The 21,529-nt window shown below is 37.2% G+C and overlaps 1 protein-coding gene across 1 annotated transcript in view; it reads right to left on the bottom strand.

Annotated features, from left to right (window-relative positions):
• Positions 1-10,516, bottom strand: part of LOC148092287 (histone deacetylase 9-like) — a 223,303-nt gene extending 212,787 nt beyond the window's left edge. Inside the window, exons 1-2 of the mRNA XM_087821192.1 lie at positions 10,352-10,516; positions 2,713-2,846 (exon numbers count right to left, since the gene is read on the bottom strand). Coding sequence (XP_087677318.1) covers positions 2,713-2,846; positions 10,352-10,493 — 276 coding nt within the window. The 5' untranslated portion in view covers positions 10,494-10,516. The remainder of the gene's footprint in view (positions 1-2,712; positions 2,847-10,351) is intronic.
• Positions 10,517-21,529: the final 11,013 nt, after the last annotated feature.

Raw genomic sequence — 21,529 nt, 5'->3', positions numbered from 1 at the left:
CTGAGCATCAACCTGGGATCCAGGAGATCGCAGTTCGATTCCCGGTCAGGGCACATGCCCAGGTTGTGGGCTTGATCCCCAGTAGGGGGCATGCAGGAGGCAGCCGATCAATGATGACTCTCTCATCATTGATGCTTCAACTCTCTCTCTTCCTCTTTCTTCCTCTCTCTGAAATCAATAAAGATATATTAAAAATAATAATAAAAATAAAATAATTCACACAAACAGAGGCAAAGGGACATTGCATTCCTAGATGTCTTCAAGTTAATGGTTTTTTAATGGTTTTAAAAATTCCGTTTTTTGCTTTGGATTAGGTCAGCATAAAATCATCGATATTTGATAATACAGGAGCAAATAAATACATATGGGCAACAATTTCATCACTTAAGAAAGCAAACAGTAAACTTCTCTCAAACTATGTTAAGAAAAAGCGTGTTCTGTTTGCATTACCCTGAAGTTTTGGATCAGACTTTTGTGCTTGGTCTTCATCAAGATCAAATCTGCTGATCTGGGCTTTCGAGTACACTACTTGGTAATTGTGTGATTGTCTGCCAGAGAAACTCTTCCTTAGCTTACTGCTCTGGGGCTAGACTCACTCACTTATTCTCATCAACCCCACAGTGCTTCTGACATTTCACCCTGGGTCTTCTATCACATCAGTCGATATGTAGTATGAATTAACTTTTGTGGTTTCAAATGATACATGGCTAAAATAATGCGCTGTATGAGGAACTTAAAAGGAAGACTGGTCAGAAAGGGATGGTCACAGACAGATTCTAAGACCCATGTGTACCGTATATTTCTGCATGTGCTCTGTTCATAAACAGTGCTCCTTCAGGTAAGAGACTTAAGGAACACCACAATGTAACAATGCACTGAGTGCTGTGACCAGCCACTGCTAATTTGGAGTAGTTGGGGTAAGGCTTCAGGATATAGCAAAGACCTGAAAGTGCAAATACGTAAACAGCAATGCCTCTGCTGGCAAAAGCACTGAAAGATTCCCAGGCTGGAAAACGATTAGAGTAGATGCAAAAGTGAGATAGGAATGTCCACGTGAATAAATGTCTGTTAAGACCAGAGTACCACAAATTAGTCCCCCTGCTGGTTTATGTAATGCTTTCGGGATTCTATAAACAGAGGGATTTGGCCTCTAAACTACATTATCAATACAGTGAAAACCTTAGTGATAACTCTGAAATTTACCAAAGAGCCTGAAAGCCTCTGCCATATAATATGGATGCTAACAGCAAAAGATAAATAATACACCTTCGCTCAGGAAAGAATCAGAGAAATCAATGTTGCTCATATTCCCTCGCTTTGGAGTTTTGAGGTAAAGGATACATTTAGTCAAAAGCAGGGCTCTAAGTATGAGAAACATTTGATAATTCTACTATAAACATATGATCAAACTTGTGAAACTAAATCTGTACATACTGCTCTGTGTATTCATCTACAGTCCCAATCATCTATGATTTGATGTAAAGAAAATAACCATTCAGTTCCCCTGTATGCTGAGCTATATTATTCATCTTTGAAAGAGAAAATCAATAAAGAGAATAATTTAGCATTAGACATGAACACACTGAACAAATGACTGCGTCTTCGAAAGTCAGTCTATCACTGTTCCGCAGAGAAGGGGATCAGATTGATGTAATTCACGTTATCAAGCACAGGCGAGGGCACCGGACTCTGAGAGACATTCGCCTGCCGTGGCATTTTTATTTCAACTGGAATATTTTACAGTTTCACTTTAAACTAAATTGGCTTTCCATAGGAATTTCCTTGATTTCATTTTGGGTTGCCAAAAACTAATTAACTCAAAAATAGTCAAAAAAATTGGGCCTTTATCGCAGTACAGTGAATTTAATATGGTTTCAATGTATCAGTTTCCTCATGACATAACTATAATCAAAATATTATCCATTTAATTTCTTCCCAAATTTGAAAATGGGAGCCTTTTTGAAGTGGTCATCATTTTTATTTTTATCCTTTGAAAGCCTAAATAAACAGGTTTTTCTAAATAAAAAACAGGACTCACAAGGAACCTACAGGAATGGATCTAAAGAAATACTGATAAAAGTAATCAAACCTCTACCATAAAAATATAAAAGCATCAGCCACATCAATAAAAAGAAGTGAGTTTTCTTGGTAAGGGGACAGTTAATCTTCTAAATATATTCATTTCCATGTGACAAAACTGGCTTAGATATAGGGGTGGGGCAAAAGCAGGTTTACGGTTGTGAGTACACAAAATACAGAGTTTAATCTTGTATTATTTCTTAATTATTGCATTACTTTCCACATGAACAACTGTAAACCTACTTTTGCCCACCCTTGTATATATATGTGCATTCAGCACAGCTTATAACAACTACCTAGCACTTAGGAGTTTGCAAAGATTTCTCAGACAATTAACTCAATAAATGACACCTATTTGGAAACAAGAATGTTAGCATGTGTACAAAAAAATGCTGAAATAATAGCACACACACATTAGGCAGCTGCTCAGGCTGTCAACACTGACTGAGTATACCTACTGTGTGTCCAATCCAGTCAGGTCATAAGTTCTATGCTACTAGTGCTGACGATGGTTCATCAATCACGGTGTTGGTGCTACAGAGTTAACATTTTTCTACTACTACCCAAATGAATACTGGCCTCTTTACATGATTTATTTAAGTAAGTAAAAGAGTGTGGCCAATTCAGGATTACCTCACATTTATTTAGCAGCCCAGTTTCTTGCAGCCGTGACCAGATGCTCTGTATCCGTCCAGCATGTTCAGGGTGGGTGGTGGAATTGCCACAAATGCACTGGTGTTTCAGCATCAGAGGGTCATAGGCAATTCCTTCCAGACAAAGAAAACACAGCACAAGACTGAATAACGATACAAAGTTAGATGACAATGTGATCATCAAAAAAGGCATTCTTTTCAAAATAAATTTACTAATAGAGAATTATATATCCACCAACTCCCAACAGCACATAAGAGCTATTTAGTTCTGTATATCTGGATATATAGCAAAAAAAGCTCTGGATTAGTCAGTACTCAGAACCTAGCTTAGTAAGTCTATAGAGTGTGTGAAGATGGTGATATTTTAAGAAAATACTTTAAAACTTTAGACTAAAAAAAACAAATTTTACCAGTGTCTTAAATCATTACGAAGTGTTTTTAGACAGATAATTCAATTCAGTAGAGGCTTAAATTTTATCACTGAAGCCACAAAATGAGCTGACTCTTTAAATTGTGAATTTATTTCATGAGTAATTCTAGCCTCACTTTAGACTGGGTTACATCTTTGTAATAAATTGGAAGATTTTCCAATTCCTTTCCTGCTCTGCTTAGCAATTTCTTTCAAATTTGTGCAGAAAGAGTTTCTTCTTTGCTTACTGTGCTTTCCTCATAATTTATGCCAATCTGTAAGCAATATGGATATTGTACATCTTATAATATTGTAGGACAATTGAAGTGTTTCTTTTAGAAAATAAGTCAATTGCAATCCTTTTAGTAGAAATTACAGAGATGCTTCATGAATAAAATCTGCTTTTAAAATCTGCTTTTAAGCATGAGTTAACATATTTCATATTTCAGTTAGACCCTATGATGAGAAAGATTTTATAAAAATTTGATGAAATTAACTACTAAAGATACATAAAATGACTTATTAAAGCAACAAATTACATGACAATTATAACTGGTTAATTTTGCAAAGAGTTCCACTCTTAATCCAATTCCTTCAGGGGGAACACATGTTACTTACAAAATTGCCTAACATAAGAAATTATTTAGGCCCGGCCGGGTGTGGCTCAGCAGTTGAGCATCGACCTAGGATCCAGGCGATCGGGGTTCAATTCCCGGTTAGGGCACATGCCCAGGTTGCGGGCTGCAGCCGATCAATGACTCTCTCATCATTGATGTTTCTATCTCTCTCTCTCCCTCTCCTTTCCTCTATCTGAAATAAAGATATATTTTTAAAAAATTATTTGTTTGAAAAAAAAAGAAATTATTTAACCAATATTCCAATAAATTAGCATCAAAATACATTCTCTGGGGATATGAAGTGAGGGCAGAAGAATCTATGTTAAGATATTAAAAGCAAAAACAAGTGTTCTATTCCAAAACAGATAAGTACCAACTATTTGTGTTATAAAATAAGTTGAATCCAACTATTTGTGTTATAAAGTAAATTTAATGAATTAATGCATCTGATTATCCCTCTGACTTAGATTATCATATTAGAAGAATGTTACTGAAGGGAAAATATTTGTTCCTGAGTATACTAAAATCATGCAGAAGAATGAGATATATATTTTGAAGCCATGTGGTAATAATTGCATCTAAAAATGTATATGTAATTTTGCTCGTCCAAATAATATCCATTCTTAAGACTCAAATGGCTTCAAAATCTATCCCTAGACCCCTGGCTCTCACACTTTCCTCCTCAGTGCTGATCTCTCTTCTAAGCAGTACATGTGCACACTTGTCTACTGCTTGTCCATTCAAAATCTCCATGTGGATGTCTCGGGTTTGAGTTCATGACCTTAAACTGCACTCGGTGTTCCTCATTTCAGGAAAGGACATCATGATCCACTATCACTCATGCAAGAAATCTTAGTGTCTTCTTGATTCTCCCTATGCAATGAAACAACAAGTTGTGTGTATTTTCCCTCCAAAATACACCTTAAATTACTCACGTCTCATCTCCAAGGCCAAAACCATACACAATCAATCCAAGGTTCAGTTGTCTCTAATCTGCACTCCTGAGCTAGCCCTGTAATTGGCTACCTGACTTTCACTCTATTCCATTTGCTGCACAACAGTAGCTACTTTTGCTCAAATCCTTTGATGACTTCACTGATGGGATGAACTTTTCTCAAGGTCAGCATATATTTATGTCCCTTCCCTTCTCTCCAGCTTCATCTCCTACACCTCCCTCCCTTGTCTCTATTTCTCCCACAAAGGCCTGTCTTCCCCTTCACAAAAGGATAAAAATCATACCAGCCTTGTGATCTTCATACATACTGTTCCATCTACGCCAAAATTCTTCCTTCTAGCCCCCATTTGGCTAATTCCTATTCATTCTTTAAGGCTGTTTTAATGCCACTTACTCGACAAAGCATTACCCGAGATCTCTAAATTAGGTGTCCTACTACATGCACTCACAGCATCTTCTAAGTCTTCAGAGTGTTTATCACATTATTTAATTGGTGTATAATCTTGTTACTTGTACATTTCTTCATCCTGTAAGATCTATGAAAGCACACACTAGAGCTATACTGTTTAACCTCTGAACTCTTAGTATCTGTAAACATGCTTGGGATATATTAGGTCCTCAAAAGTATTTTTAATGAATAAAAAAACAAGTACGGGGTGGGGGGGTCCCCACAAAAGTAGGTTTACAGTTGTGAACATGCAAAACACAGAGTTTACTCTTATATTTTTATTAATTATTGTATTATTTTCTATATGAACAACTATAAACCTACTTTTGCCCCACCCTGTAAATGATAGACGCAAGAATTAGGTCAGATATCTTCTTCATAAAGCTTCCCTTGATGAACCTAACTAGTAGATCTCCTTGAACTCCTGGAGGTCTTGTACCCTTACTTTAGCATACTACCTTTTATTTTATATCTTCTCTTCCTATTGGCAAGTATCTCTAATACAGGCATTTCTTTGATTCAGCTTTATATTCATACATGGCATTTTGCACAAAAAGGAGGTGAATAAATATTTTTTAAATAAAGTCCAAATGAAGCCATGAAGGAAGGGAGAAAGGAAAGAATGTTTCTTTTCATAAAAAGAAACATTCCAAAATGTAAAGATATAAAGGACATGTCTTCACAACTCAGATATATCAAGTATTTATGAGTTGCTATTACGTAACAAAAATGGTTTAACATATTTTCAACCACGCAAAGTAAAAAAATATATTCACCATACGGAAATGAAAAATAAAGTATCTCCCTCATTTAAAAAACATATTCTTCAGGGGTAGAGATTCAAATGTTTAAGCTGCTTTTTTCTTTCACTATTTCACCTCTTGACATATCCAACTTCACCTCCATAGTAATTGTTCCTCTTTTAACATTTTCTCTATACACCACTGCCAAAAAAATTATGAAACAGGTTATAGTAGCTGGAAGTTATTGCAAGTATCTGGAGATTATAACACAAAGCCCAGGAGCTCTTGGAAAGACATTTGAATTTAAGGAGAGATAAATAAAGCCTGGAACCCTAAACCTCCACTTACTCATCTTAATGATGTAGCACTGAGGTGTTAACAGGTAGCCCAAGGTGAGGTTTTAACCTCACTCTTCCTCTCCATTCTTTTCCTCTCCCTTTTTTTTTCTTTTCTATTCTCTTTTCCTTTTCAGAAACAAAGACTTATAGGGTGAGAAGCAATCCTGCCCCTCTCTTTGGGATTCACATGGAATCCTACTTTTCTTTGACCCTTTCTGCCCCATTGGTTACCACTTGCGACATAAACCAGTGGATCCATCTCTCTATTGACCAAAGGGATGAGTTAAAATTAGGATTTGGGGAAATACACAAGAGTCTTAACATAAAGTGTTTACCTGTATTTTAAACCCTAGTAGTTTATTTATACAAAAAAAAAAAAAAAGTCAAAAAATTTTGATACGTATTTTAGACTTTGTGCTTTCTCTGGATTTTAGTTTTATTAAATAAGTATTTGAAGTCCCTGAATTATTTTAATGGCTTTCACAAAAGTTGGTTTAGTTGAGCACCATGATTCTATTTTGCATTAGACTCTGACTAAAGAGATATTACAAAGAAGGAATTTACTCACAGATTACACAAAGAAACCTAGTGTTGGGGTAAGGAAGGCCTTAAATTGTACTGGATGATAGAGAAGATAAAGTCAATCAAGCTTATTGGTCATTAGATTCTTGTTTCAGTGAATCCCATTTGGTATAAACAAGCACAATTGTGTCACCTATTGTCCATGTCCTGTTGTGAAGCCTTGGCCTAGCCTCAACTCTGTTAGGAAGAGTTGAATAGAAGAGATGACTCAAATAAAATACTTTGCCCTTCCCTTAGTTATCAGAACACATGCAAATACCATGCATTGGCTTTAAACAGAATGAAAAAGCACCTCTTATATTGAATATTATTTCTCAGATTCAAATACAACATAAATCCATTTGAATATGTGGCAACGTGACTCTGCAACACATTCTTTGTTGTCACCATAGCAGCTGCATGATCTGTTCTTCTCGTCCACCCTGGAAATAATTTCATCCAGGATCTCTGGAGGCCCACCAAGTAGTAGCTACATCTCAGTCTCTGTTTCTTGGTCCAGTCAAGTCCTCACAGGAAATGAACTGGAGATTTCATCTTTCAACAACTGACTGAACTCAGACATTTCCCTCTTGGAACACTGCTTTGTTCTTCACAAAAAGGGGCCAGTGTGGCTACTACAGTTGGCTACTGAGAATCCACATGGAGAGTGAAGGTTTGAATGGTGTGCCTTGAAAATTATGTGAGTATAGGATTAAATAACTTTTTAGTGTATCCAAAAGTATGGCTCTTACAGAATGGAGTTAAACAAACACCTTTACAACATATTTGTTTTCTCTCCTTTACTTCTTAGTGGAACAACTATTGAGTGTGTGAGATGATATCACTTTCTTCTGGAAAAAACAACAACTAAATATTCCCAAAGAACATAATTGGATGTCACTTTTGATTTTTTTAATTGTATCTATAACAAATAGATATTAAAGAGCCAACAATGTGAATTTAATGCTTAAAAATATTTATTTTCAAACATACTACAAATGAAAGCCTTAAGAGCTTATCTCTAAAACCAAGGTCATTAGAAACACTAAAATGAATTTTGAGATCATGTGGATTATAAGAGTGTGCAGACTACAGGGGGAATTTAAGTTTGGATTAAAGCCAGAACAATATGTGGAAGAGTAGAGTGAAAACTGTGCATTTCATTTCCTTTGGATTTGGAAAAGTCTAAATGAAAATTACCAACTATATATATTTTTAATCCAAACGACAGTGGAGAAGGTATTAGCGGATATATAAATTATATACTTTGCACGATTAAAAAAAAAAAAAAAATTACTGAGCCTTTTTATTTTAAGAATTCAAGTCTTAGGATACAACATTTTTAAGGTCAAATAAGACAATAGGCAGGTTTTTCTCTATTAAATACTATAACCTTGAAATCATTTAGTTATTCTTTAGCTAGAACAATAAATAAAATGTAACTTTTACTTTCAGAGTTTTTAGATTTGACTTAGTAAATTAATAAGTGTTTATGGCTATATCTATATATATTATATATATGCTATACAAGTTATTGTTTATTGATTCAACTAAAATTTATCGAAGGCCTATTAAGTATAAAATCCTGTTCTTTTAAAATATAAATTTATAAATTTCTTATTTAGGCAAGAAATATGCCTCATCAAGTCCATTAAATATGAAAATAATACCGAGTTCATTTCCCTGCTTGTGTTTGGAGTATAAACTCTGATGAATACTAGGACACTGACATTAAGAGAAAGAAATTAATCATCTGAAATGACCAGTCTTTAGATTGAAGGATGAGGTTATGCTTATGTCGTGGCTATATTATTAGGTTTGCAGTACAACCTTTCACCTGGATTCTTCTCAGGCCTACAAATCCTGTCCCTTTGGAAACACTGTTTCCTCCAACTTCTAGGATCATTCTACTATTCAGAGATCTTGCTTCATTCATATTGAAGGAACACATAAAAGTAAAGGAAACCAAAGCATACAGCAATGGACCACTCCCCTTAACCAAGGAAAGAAACTCTTATCAGTAGAAATTATAATAGTAGACAGCAGCCTACATGGGAATAGCGCCATGAAAATGTACAGTTAAGCTCCCTTTAAAATAAGGAAATGATTTTGAGTGAATGGAGTTGGCATTATGATAGGATGGTTGTAACTTTGTGTTCTCTGAAAGCTTATGGCTGAGTAAAAACCACTTTCAGGAAAAAGAATTGAGAAGTATGTAATTCTTAAAGGCTATGCAAAAACATTCCTACAAAACGCATTCCTCTACATCATGTATTTGGCTTTGAACAAAAACTCTCTGAAGACCAGGGAGAGAACCAGGCATGACTGATCCAAGTGGCTTCCGCTCACACTGGGCTGCAGTCCTGGGTCGTCTGGGATACTGGGGCAGGTCTGCTCTGCTCCAAGAAATAAAGGGATCAGAGGCAGTGGCTAATGTGGTAAAAGAAATATATCCAAATATGCCCAGCCTGTAGCTTCTAGTATGGAATGTTGGCTTGTGGTATAACACATTATAAAAAGTAGCTCCTATACATACCTTTTAAAGATGTCTGTCAAAGTTAAATAACTCGCCCATTTCATTCATTGATTTTCAAATAAAAAATGATATCAAGGCTTTGGAATGTGATTTCATAAAAAGTACTTTAACTTTTCTAAGCACAAAGGGTTGCATGAGGTCACAGAAGCCACAGAAAGAAACTCTGAATCCCAAAAAGTGATTCAAAAATAAATCAGATAATCTATGAGAGCCTCTCGGGGAAGGTACATATGAATTCTCCCCTTGCTGCATCTAAATTATGAGTCCTTTAGGGCTGCAATAGCTTTCACTTGATCAGCCAGTTTGAGAGCCTGGAACAAGAACTCGGTCCAACAAATAGAAAGGAACACAGCACAGTTCCTTTGTACAAGGAACAGCACCCCTTTCTGTGTGTGTTCCAGCCTTGACCTTCCTCTGACATCGGAATTATCTGGTTTGTTTTCCTCTGTAGGCAGGTTCTGAAATATCAAACACAGCTGTAGGCAAAGGAATAGGCTGGTTAAGTAGCCCACCCAGAGGTGCCATAATAAATGGAAATGGAACTAACTGTATAGAATTAAGTTTGGTTTGCTTGGCACCATTGTCTCTCATGAGTCACTTGCATGGGAAGTCAGAAGAAAACAGTCAAGCAAAAGAACAAAAAAAACAAGATTCAAATGTAGCTGAGCATCATAAATTTCCTAGTGGCCAGGACTACTAGCAGGAAGAGATTGAGGAACAAGTCTAAAAAAATGCTATGGGGATTTTTCTTTCCAGAAGGGACCCATGCACCTGTTGATGTGTTTTCCAGGCCCTTGAATGATAACAATTTATGAGGCTATTAATACTAAGCCCAAGATTTATCAGATGTGCTGTTTGTCTTGCGGCCAATATAACCTCATAAAATTTAGGTTGTGTTGGGTTAAGATGGAGCGTTCTGCTATTGGAGTTATTCAGAGCATTTAAATCGGTTAATCCTACAAGAACGGTACATTTAGCCTGCCTATTAGGGAGAGTCTTTAGGGATTCCTACCAGTTGCAGAGCCAGGCTGGAGGGGGCGGTCCACTGCTGGGTGAGGTAAAAGAGAGGCAGCAGGGGAGGAATGAGTCCTGGAGACAAGATGATGTTTCTCTAATCCGTCCATGCCAACCACAGCCAGCTGAGCTTGGCGCATCGAGAGCGCACGTGTGTGCTGGGGCTCCGGGACACGCTGTTGCCAAGAGAAAAGCACAGTAGAAAGAAATGTGAGACAAGCATTGAGGGAGACACTGAGAGCGACATGTCAACAAATTAAGTTCATCAGGTCAGCGACATAATAAACGGCGTGAAGGAAAAAGAAAAGAAAAATAGAGAAAGGGAGAGAAAAAACAAGATCTAGTCAATAAATCCATTCAACAGATGTTTTCACACTGACAGCCAGGGCCTGTCTGCCTCGCTAAGGAGGAGGTGATGGCAGGAGGCCTGTCAGTTTGAACTGATTGAAAGAAACAGACCTTTAACCTCAAGAGGAACGTCGACTTAGACTCATTTCCTATCTTGATACCAACGTTTTAAATACAGCCCCAGAACTGTTGCAACACCGAGTAGGAAATAATTCAACCACTTTCAAGCTGCCAATGAGCTCGATTTTGAAAGTTCTATAGAGATTTTATTTCAGTAATATTGCCAATGAAGTCTACGAGATCCTAAAAATTACCAATTAAAGGGCTCTATTTTGACACATTTCAGTCTTCTTATAATGATATAGGGCAATGAACTTTTTGTAGGTTGTATGGTATAGTTCCAATGCTATAAAAATCATTAGTTTCTTGTATACAGTATTAAATATATTCTCGGTGATTTAACAATGTTCTCATTCTTCATACTTCTCAAGTTATCAAATCAAAGAACCCGAGTTTGGAAGCTTCTGGAAGATTCAATTAGTGTATTCTTCTGTCTCCAAAAAGACAATCTCTAAAACACAGATAAGCAGCTAATTTAACGATCAATACTACACAATGAATATTTCCTCTCTTTTCAACATCAGGAAATTCATAACCTTTGAGTTACTTTTTATGTTTTTTATATTTTTTAACATGGAAAATAGCTGAATGGTGATACAAAAGATGATCATCACATGCACTGGATAAGGAAACCGATGCTCTAAAAGTTTAACAAAGCCTTTTAAATACAAATCTAATTCCTGTCATTTAAAAAATGTAGACGCCCTTCTGCTCTGGTCTACCTGGTTAGCATTTACTTTTTCAATTGGAACGCATTTGTCATATGCTCAGGCTTTGGGCATTTGCTTCAATGATTAGAATGGCTTGGTGAAAATCTAATTCTAGTTATAATATGTTTAACACTTTTACAGAGGTCTAACTCGTTTTCTCGATCATCTCCATGGTGAATGCCCTGAGGATACACCAGTAAGACTGACATTGTCCCTCCTCTCATGGATATTACAGAGGCAATGCACTTCTAAACCCAACCCTTCCTAATCCTTCCTGCCAGAATTCTCTCCCTAGAGCCCTCCTGGGAGGAAAAGTCCACACAAAATTCCCTGAAGGTAAACCAGTTTGAAGAACCGCCCAGCCTGTCATTTGGTCACTCCTGGACCTGAGGACCAACCTGTATCTGCAGATTTCAATCTATTACCTTTCTACATTCTGGCCAAAATGCCATCTACAGTATAACAAATACCATCCTAGCGCTGCGATAAAGACTTTCATGAGCCCTGGGCACCTTTGCCTTCTTGGACCCCTTCCTCCATAAAAAATAAAATTAAAAATTCCATTTTATGCTTACATTGGCATACATTAAATTCATCATTATAAAATTCATTTTGTTCTGATCAAAAATTAAAGTTTAAAATATTTTGTGGGCCCCTTAAAGTATTATGGGCTCTCTCACAGTGTTTACTGTGCCAATGGCTATGTCGGCCCTGACCATTCATGCTCCCGTCAATCTATCTTTTCTGTACCATCCCCTTGAGGCATGTCCATGGAACTTCACAGTTTGCACTCACACACACCCTTGAAGGCCCACTTCAGTTTTACAGAGAACCTTTCATGAGGTCTCACATTAAACCTGTGTTCACTTGCCATTAAATTCCCATCACACTCTGCTTTCCTCAGTCTCTCCCTGCCGTCTTTTCTACGTTGGACTCATTACCTGCAACAACTACTTAGTGCTCATACTCTGTACCAGACACTCTGTTGGTGTGTTGTGCCCTTTCTATGTTTACTGTCTGTAGTGAAAAGAAAGAGACTAAATATTTCTAAGTTTAATGGAATTATGAATATAAGGAGTGCTGTACAGAAAAAAAAATGCAGAATACCATAAAAAAACTATAAAGAAGCTGATGGAAAAAAAAAGAACCTGGCACAGAGGTTGAGGGACCTTCTATCTAATAAGTGATGTTTAATCTGAGATGTGAAGGAAAAACTGAATTAGCCAGGTGATGAGTGGAAAGCAGCTCTAGATGCATTTTACCTGTGTGTGTGTGTGTGTGTGCGCGCGCGCGCGCGCATGCAAAATGATCTTTCCATGTATAATAGTGAAGCTTTTTTAACCCAGGACTGTAGCTAAACCATCTGTGAATTTATTTTCTGCTGCATTTTATATCTTTTCTCATGCTTTCTCAAAGCTAAGTAATTATTTGTACATTAAGAATATTCAGCAGATATTTGGAAATTGAAGTCCATACGTTTTTTTCCCCAATAACATAACCATGTTTTAGATGCCTGAGGTTACTAAATGTTTTTATCTCTCATTGAGTAGCTCAGTACTGTAAGAACTACATGTAAATAACACCAGCACCTTCCTTCTTTGTTAATAGGGCATATTTATTGCTTTACCTGGGCATCACTGGAAGCCCTGGAGATAATGGAATAACTGCTTGCTAATTGGTAAGCATGATACAAATGTTACATTTTAACATAGAACTTTACAATGAGACAAGCAAAATCCTATTTATCCAATCTCTACTATTAGGAATATGACAGTGTAGGTAAGAGACAAATAACTACTTATTCAATAGTCATTATGTATTCATCACATATAAGTGTCCATCCAGCATCGACCGTGCACGCAGAAAAAAACAGATCCTATGCTGCACTGTATAGACAGAATAATGAATTAAAGCATGAAGCCTGATCTTGTGTGTTGACACCCCAAATTCAAGCACTTTATCCCTAGTAATTTTCATAAGGGTATGAGCTTTGCTCATTGACTCATATATTCCTACATAGTAGGAATTCACACATAGTAGGTGCTAATAAATATAGGTTTAATAATATAATAAATAGAAAGGAGATATGTGGTCATCATTGAGGCCTCCCTGGAAAATAAGATAAACCAAGAAAGCATATTATAAGCAAGCATAACATAAAGGAAATAATGGATGGCTAATGAAAATTTAAGAAAATAGATACCCAACAGAAAAATGATCAAAGGGAGACGGTACTCTGAAATATTTAGTGTTAGAGCCAAGCGATTACAAAAGAAATGAGTGATTTGAGGATTGTTTTCCCTTTGTACTTTTATGCGGTTTCCAAATTTTCTGCATTTCACCCACATTAAAATTTTAATTAAGAAAAATGGTAAATGTTACTTAAAATAAACAGCTGAACCTTTCAAACACTTCATTAGGACAGATTCATAATCTTTGGACCTAAGAGCAGACATGGGTCAAATATTTTTGGACCTTCTGCCAGAAAAATGAAACTATAGAAGAGAGAAGGGTTTATTCATTTTCCAAAGAGTTGGCTACAATTATTATCTGCTTCCGCGGATTAAGTCTGGCTTTTAATGTACAGAGCAAACCTTGACAGTCCACTAAGGCCCACATTATCATCGTACATAATAGTCACCAAAGTAGCACAGAACGGTAGGCCACTTTTATTTCCAATAGATAGTACTTCTCACCAATACAAAGCATCTTTCTTAAGGTTTAAAATGGAGATAATATTTTTCAGTTGTAGCTGGAATTGACTAAAATATTTCACTAAACCTTTTTTTTTCCTATTAGCAATTTTAATGAGATAATTTTGTCCATGGTTATTTTCCATACTTCTAGTAAATATGAAAGCAGCTGTTTCTCTCTTGCATTGTCAGGGGAGAAAAAAGAAAAAAAAAGTCAAGCAGTTCAGAACCTATTGTTATTGAAAATTCAATAGATACCCAAATTAACCTTTCATCTACTGGATGCCACTGGAAAATGTATTATCCCATCAAATGAAAATGTCTTTTAAATATGCAGTATTAAGTCTGTTTCTTATGCATATATGAGTCTTTCTTTTTTCCGGTGATTTAATTGGGGACTTTAATTGGTTACTTTGCCAGACTGTTACTTAGGTAAATCAGTATATTGAGATGGTACGAAGTGCTCTAATGCCACTATACCTGAACATCACCTGTTTCCTTCCACTGATAAAAACTGCAAATTCCTCTCACAAACAAGTTACTATGCACCCATTTTATAAATTCTTTACTGATGCCTAGTAAGACATCAATGCCATTGGGGCCCAAATTCTTCCTAAATTGTGGTAGACAGGCATTGCCATCTATTTGGAAGATGAGTAGGAATAAGCCTTGAAGTTGTCTGTATGACGAGCACAATGTTCTTGCATAGAGTAAAATATTTATTTGGGGGTGATTTACTAATGGCCATTATGAGGTCATAAAGTCCCTGGGCTAAGGAGACTTCAAGGGTCTTTTATTTTATTTTTTTATAATAGCAGTCATTTTGGTTTTGCTTCTGTTTGGTTTGGTTTTGCTTTCTTGTCGCCACTGCTTAGGGACTGATTTTATGGCCTCTGGGTTTCCACTTTGTTCTGGATGGTTGCATGTGTTTCCAGACACGTGGGTGGTTACACACTGTGCGCTATAATCAATATCATCATGCAATTTCTGCAGGATCAAATACAGAAGTCATCAGTTATAGTGTTTAATCTTTGAAATAATCAGAATTATTTGAAGTTGTTTAAAAAAGGATATGAGCTCAAAGTAAAAGAAAGAAGACCATGAAAAATAATTACAAAAAAATAAAATCCTATTCCTAAAGCCATTTCTTTGTACTTATGAGCAAACAAAATTTTCTTTTTTGGTTGGCAGTGTTTTGAATTTCAGAAGCCTTGCTTTTATAGAAAATTAGAATCATAAATATGCCTAAGGTTATCTCATAAGATGCCAAGGGCTAGTGGGAATTTACATGTTCTAAAATCTTTGTATTATTCAGGATGGGTGTAGTAATATTAGTTAATTTTAGACTTTTTAAAGCTAAACATGCATGTTAATCATTTAAAAGTAACTATTGAATAAATAGAAATAATGTGCATAACTTTTAAGTAGACAAAAGATTTTGAAAGAGAAGCAATACCAAGAAACAATCTATCTAAAAATAAATGGAGAAAAAATAAAGCATTATCTGAAAAAGTTGAATATAATTCACAAATAACATACTAGAAACAAATCCCCATATATCACTAAGCACAGTTGATGTGAACGTACTCAACTTACTAGTTAAAAGATGGAGACAGTCAAACTGAATTTTAAAAATAGAAAATCTATTTTCTTTGCAGAGAGGTTAAATTAATAGGTTCTATTTAGACATAAGGAAAATACTAACAAAACAAAACAAAAAAGGAAGAAGTAGTAAAAGCCTTGTGTAGCCATGGTAAAAACAGGAAAAATAAACTTCAGGTGAAAAAATTTGAGACCATTTAAGGGTATATATAAAATAAGTAACACAAAAATTCAATTAACCAAAAAATTTTTTCTAAACCTAATAACATAGGCTCAAATTGTAAAAAGCATAAATTGGGAGAACTCTAAAGAAAAGCTAAAAAATCCACATCATGGAAGGGGGTTATAACAAATTTATAACAAAATGATCGAGGTTACAATTTAAATAACACAATTTACTAGCTTTGAGATATATTGAAATTTGCCACCAATAAACATATATTCTTTCTAGCACACATGTAACAATTTAAAAATTGACCAATACAATAAAGCAAGTGTCAACAAACTTTAAAAATTAATATTTACAGTGGAATATTACTCAGTTTAAGAAAGAAGGAAATTCTGACATGTGCTACAACATGGATGAATCTTGAAGACATTACTCTAAGTGAAAAAAGCCAGTGACAAAGAACAAATACTCTGTTATTCCACTTATATGACATACCTGAAGTAGCTGAATTCATAGAGACAGAAAGTAGGATGGTGGCTGCCAGGGGCTGAGCGTGGGAAATGGAGGGTTATTGTTTAATAGGTACAGGGTGGTGATTGTTACACAATAATGTGAATATACTTAATGCCCCTGAAACTATAAACTGAAAATGGTAAATTTTTTGTTATATATATTTTACTGGAAAAAGAGGAATTAATATCATAGATCATGTACCCTGACCACGTTATAGTCAGAAATGTAAAGTAGATGAAAATATACAGTATATTCTGTGATAGGAAGAATCAATTTCATAAAGAAAACAGTTCTCCCCAAATTAATCTATATTTCTGAAAATTTTCAGCTAATTCTAGGAGAGGAAAGGCAGAGAATAGCCAAAAGAATCTTGAAAATAAAGAGTAAATTGGCAAGATAGGCGGAACCAGATATCTACATACTAAAAGCTAAATCATTTAAGACAACAGAGTATTATGCAAAATAGACTAATGGAATACAATAGAGAGCCCAGAGCAGATGGAGTATATGGAAACTTTATAATAGAGATGAGATACAGAGTAGGAGGTAAACAAGGAATGTCAGTAAATGATGCAGGGCTGCCCTAGCAGTGTGCCTAGATGGTTAGAGCATTGGGCCATGCACCAAAGGACTGTGGGTTCCATTCCAGGTCAAGGACATATACCTGGATTGCAGCTTCAACACCCCCAGCCCCAGTCAGGGTGGATGTGGGAGGCAACCACTTGATGTGTCTCTCACATCCATGTTTCTCTTTCTCTCCCTCTCTCTCTGTCTCTCTCTTTCTCCCTCTCTCCCTCCCTCCCTCCTTCCCTTCCACTCTAAGAAAGTCAATGGAAAAATATCCTCAGGTGAAGATTGACAAAAAAATAACAACAGTAAGTAAAATAAAATATAAAGTAAAATAAAATAATATAATAAGATGTGCAGGGCAAACTGGTTATCCACAAGGGGAATGATGAATTTAGATACCTACCTAATATTACATGCAAAAAAACAACTGAAAGTAGATTAAAAACTGAAATGTAAAATGCACAATTTAAAAATTTTTAAGAAAACGTGGAAAATATTTAAACTTTGGAAAGTAATTCAAATACTTTTATTTATCATAAGCCAGAAAAATGCAGGCCAGAAGTTGGGAATAAATATTTGCCAAACATAACATCAAGCAATGTTTAATGTCTACAATACATACTCTAAAAATAAATAAAAACCGAAAAATGAACAAAATGTACAAACAGAAAATTAACAGAAAATGAAATATTTCAATAATTCAACAAATATATGAACAGAAACAACCCCACCAGTAATCAAGAAAATGCAAATTAAAACCAACATGAGATACAATTTTATACCCATAAGACTGATCAGACCATTAAAGGTCTCATAACACCAAGCATTAGTGAAAATATAGGGCAAGAGAAACTCATAGACTGCTTATAGGAGACTAAATTGTTATATCCACTTCAAAGAACAACCCACTAGTATTTAGTAAAAGTGAAGATGGACAGTAAGCCTATAGTAAAAATGGTGAATGAAAAAAATGTTCAAGAGAATGTATATAAAAACAACAATTTAAGTTTAAAAATATGAAAGGGAATATCATATATTGCTTAAATATATGTGTTAATATATAAAATATAAAGAAATACATGAGAAAAATAAAAAGCAAATTCAGAAGAGAAGGAATGGGGGAGCAAGATAAAATAGGAGAGAAATATATAGGAAATTTCAGTTGTATGTATTACAGTTTATTTCTGAGGCTACATGTTATGGCTGTTCATTATCACAATCTTTCCTTATTTTCTCTTGGGGGGAATCTGACTCTAATTGATTTGACTGAGCTGGTAAATCTATGCAATTTATATTTCTTATTTTTCTTCTTCACGTTGTGTCAGAAAACCCTCTGGTAAACCCATCAACAATTCCAGGTCACTATATCTCTAGTAGTATGTTTTTACTCACCACTCTAGTAGGATAAACCTTACTAAAACCACAGTGAGAACAGGGTGATCGAGGCGAAGTTTCAGATAAAGTCTATTTCCCTAGAGATGTTTTGGGGTGTGTAGAAACATGGATGTGAGAGAGACACATTACAAGTGATTCAATATTTCCTGGGGATCTGATGGAGGGGTGGTGAGCCACTGGTTGATAATATTTGGCTAAAGACTGGTATAGTACAGAATAAAACCCAATATGGTATGCGATAGTGGTGGTCTCCAAAATGAAGAGTACATGCTAATCTGGTGAGGTACAGAAGAAAATAGCAGAGATTCTACTCGTATTTAATTTTTTTAAATGTATAAGAAAGCAAAAAAACTATACAATATATAGTATATACTTGATATACAGACAGACACTAGCAACACTAGCATTTACACCCAGTCCCTACATCAAGGCTCATATAGCACAAATTGTGAGATATCCTAAGTTAGGAAGGGAAGTCCAATTTCAACCCTTAATATACAGCTACAGTAATCAAAAGAGTGTGGTCCTGGCATAAGGACAGATATATGGCTAAATGGAATTGAATTGAGAATCCAGAAATAAACTGTTATACTTATGGTCAATTGATTTTCACCAAGGGTGCCAAGTCTTTCAACAAATGGAGCTGGGACAACTACAGAGCCACATGCAAAAGAATGAAATTGAACCCATTCCTCACACCACACACAAACATTAACATCAAATGGATCATAGAACTAAATGTAAGAATTAAAACTATAAAATTCTTAGGAGAAATATAGGAGCAAGTCTACTTAGACGCAAGACTGAAAGAAAAAGTGAATGACAAAAAACCACCCAGATAAATTATATAAAATCAGAGTTAAAAACTTTTGTACTTCAACGGCCACCATCAAGTAAATTAAGATAACCCACAAATTAGAGAAAATATTTGCAAACCATATATCTGGTAAGAGACTAATTGGTACCCAAAATATATAAAGAATTCTTTACATCTCAATCATCAAAAGAGAATCCAATTTAAAAACGAGTGAAATTTCTGAATAAACATTTCTCTACAATGGATATACAAATACCAATAAGCACATGAAAAGATGTTCAACATCATTAATCATCAGAAACCTGCAAATCAGAACCACAGTGAGATATAACTTCACACCAGCTGGAAGGGCTTATCATCAAAAAAAGAGATAAATAATAGCAAGTGTTGGTGAGGACGTGGAGAAACTGGAATTTTCATACACTGTAGGTGAGAAGGTAAAATGGTGCAGCCGGTGTAGAAAACAGTTTAGCAGTTTCTCAAAAAGTTCAACATAGAGCTACCATATGACACAGCAATTCCAATAATATGTATATAACGATGAAAGTATGTGCCCCACAAAAACTTATACATGAATGTTTATGGCAACACTATTCACAATTGCCCAAAGTAGAAACAGCCCAAATGTCCATCAACTGATGGATAAATAAAATATGGTATATCTATATAATGGAATACTATCCAGCTTTTTAAAAGTACGTTTTTGTTTTGTTTCACTCATTCATACATATACAATTTTATATGCTATTTTCAGGGAAAACAGGCATTAAATTGTAAGCTGATTAAAATACAGATATCTAAAAAATACAAAAGCCTAAACAAATATCCTCTTAGAATAAATTTTAGTGAATCCTGTCTTAATATCTTTAAATTTTAAAAACCACAAACCTATCTATTACGTCAAAGTCACAAATCAAACAACACGAAGCTGCCAGCAATCCCCCAGAGGACACCCCATCAGGCCAACAAGTGGGTGCCCTCCTCCCCGCATCCGCTGGTGGCTAAATGCGTCCTATAGAAAGGCTGTTGCAACTTGTTGAAGCCAAACATTTAACGCACAACGGAGCTGACAAAAAGAATGCCAAGTCTTAGGTGCTGGAGAGCTTGGTTAATCAGGTTATTGGCAGAGAAAAAGAGGGCCCAGGCAGAAGCTTCCAGAAGCAAATGGAACTAGATGTGTCTGAGCCGCTGACCTACCTGTGGGCAGCCCACGTGGTCGGTGTGCACAGCGCCCCGGAGGTCAAGAAGCAAAGAGCTGCAGATCCCAGCCAGGTCCCCCGGACTCTGACAGTCCCCAAATCCTGCTGGGACAGGTCTGTCCTCACAGCATGCGACCGGTAGGTTTTAAGGGAATCCTAGTTGCTCCATCCTCGCCTCAGGTGGGCAGGGTGAATGCGAAGTCTCGAACCTCCCAGAAGTAGCAGAGGGACCTGCACAGCTGCAGGAAGACCAGAGCGCGGCCAGACGGAGGGAGACGTTCGCGACGCGCTGCTGGGAGCAGCCCGTTTCCAATGAGACCCGATGTGTCGGCCCCGGAGGCCAGGTGGCCAGGCCTCCCGAGGCGACCACAGTGGCCGCGCCAGCTCCGCTGCCAGCTGGCTTCCACCACCTTTTGATGGGTCCAAGATGCAGCAACGCTCTTAGGCATTTCAAAAAAGTACCACCACTGGTAGTCAGTCTACCCGCACTGGGCAAACACACCGCCAAGGCCTCCTGCCTGGAACGAGACAAGCTGAGACGCCCGCTCCAGGCCCGGGTCAGGCCGGGAGCCTGGCTCGAAAGGAGGCCGGGCTCGCAGCAGAGGCCCGGGAGGCAGCGAGCCCGCGGAGGTCACCGGGGCCAGGAGGAGCGGCCAGGCGCTCGCACCTGAAGGCGGCGGCTTCCTGACCTGCGGGCCGGGGCCGGGGCCGGGGCCGGGGCCGGGGCCGGGGCCGGGGCCGGGGGCGCCAGCCCGTGACAGCGGGGACCCAGCAGAGACCTGGACGCGGAGCCGCTGCCGCTTCCCACAGCGAGGCCGGGTCTTCGTTAGGGCTGTTCGTGCAGCACCAGGAACGCGGCTGCCTCGGTGGCCTCCGGCGACGGAACGGGAAGGCCTCGAGCAGCCGCCTTGGCCTGAGCAGCGCCAGGAAAACCCGAGCGGAAGCCCCCACGGGGGGCCCACCGGCCCGCAGCCGCCTCCGCCTGGGGACACCGGCCTCACACAGCGGTCCCCTCTCTTGCCACCACCCACCTCGGAGGC

Source organism: Miniopterus natalensis, chromosome 10, assembly GCF_054644295.1.
Source record: "Miniopterus natalensis isolate mMinNat1 chromosome 10, mMinNat1.hap1, whole genome shotgun sequence".
Lineage (NCBI taxonomy): Eukaryota > Metazoa > Chordata > Mammalia > Chiroptera > Miniopteridae > Miniopterus > Miniopterus natalensis.
This window is presented reverse-complemented; position numbering and strand designations above follow the sequence as displayed.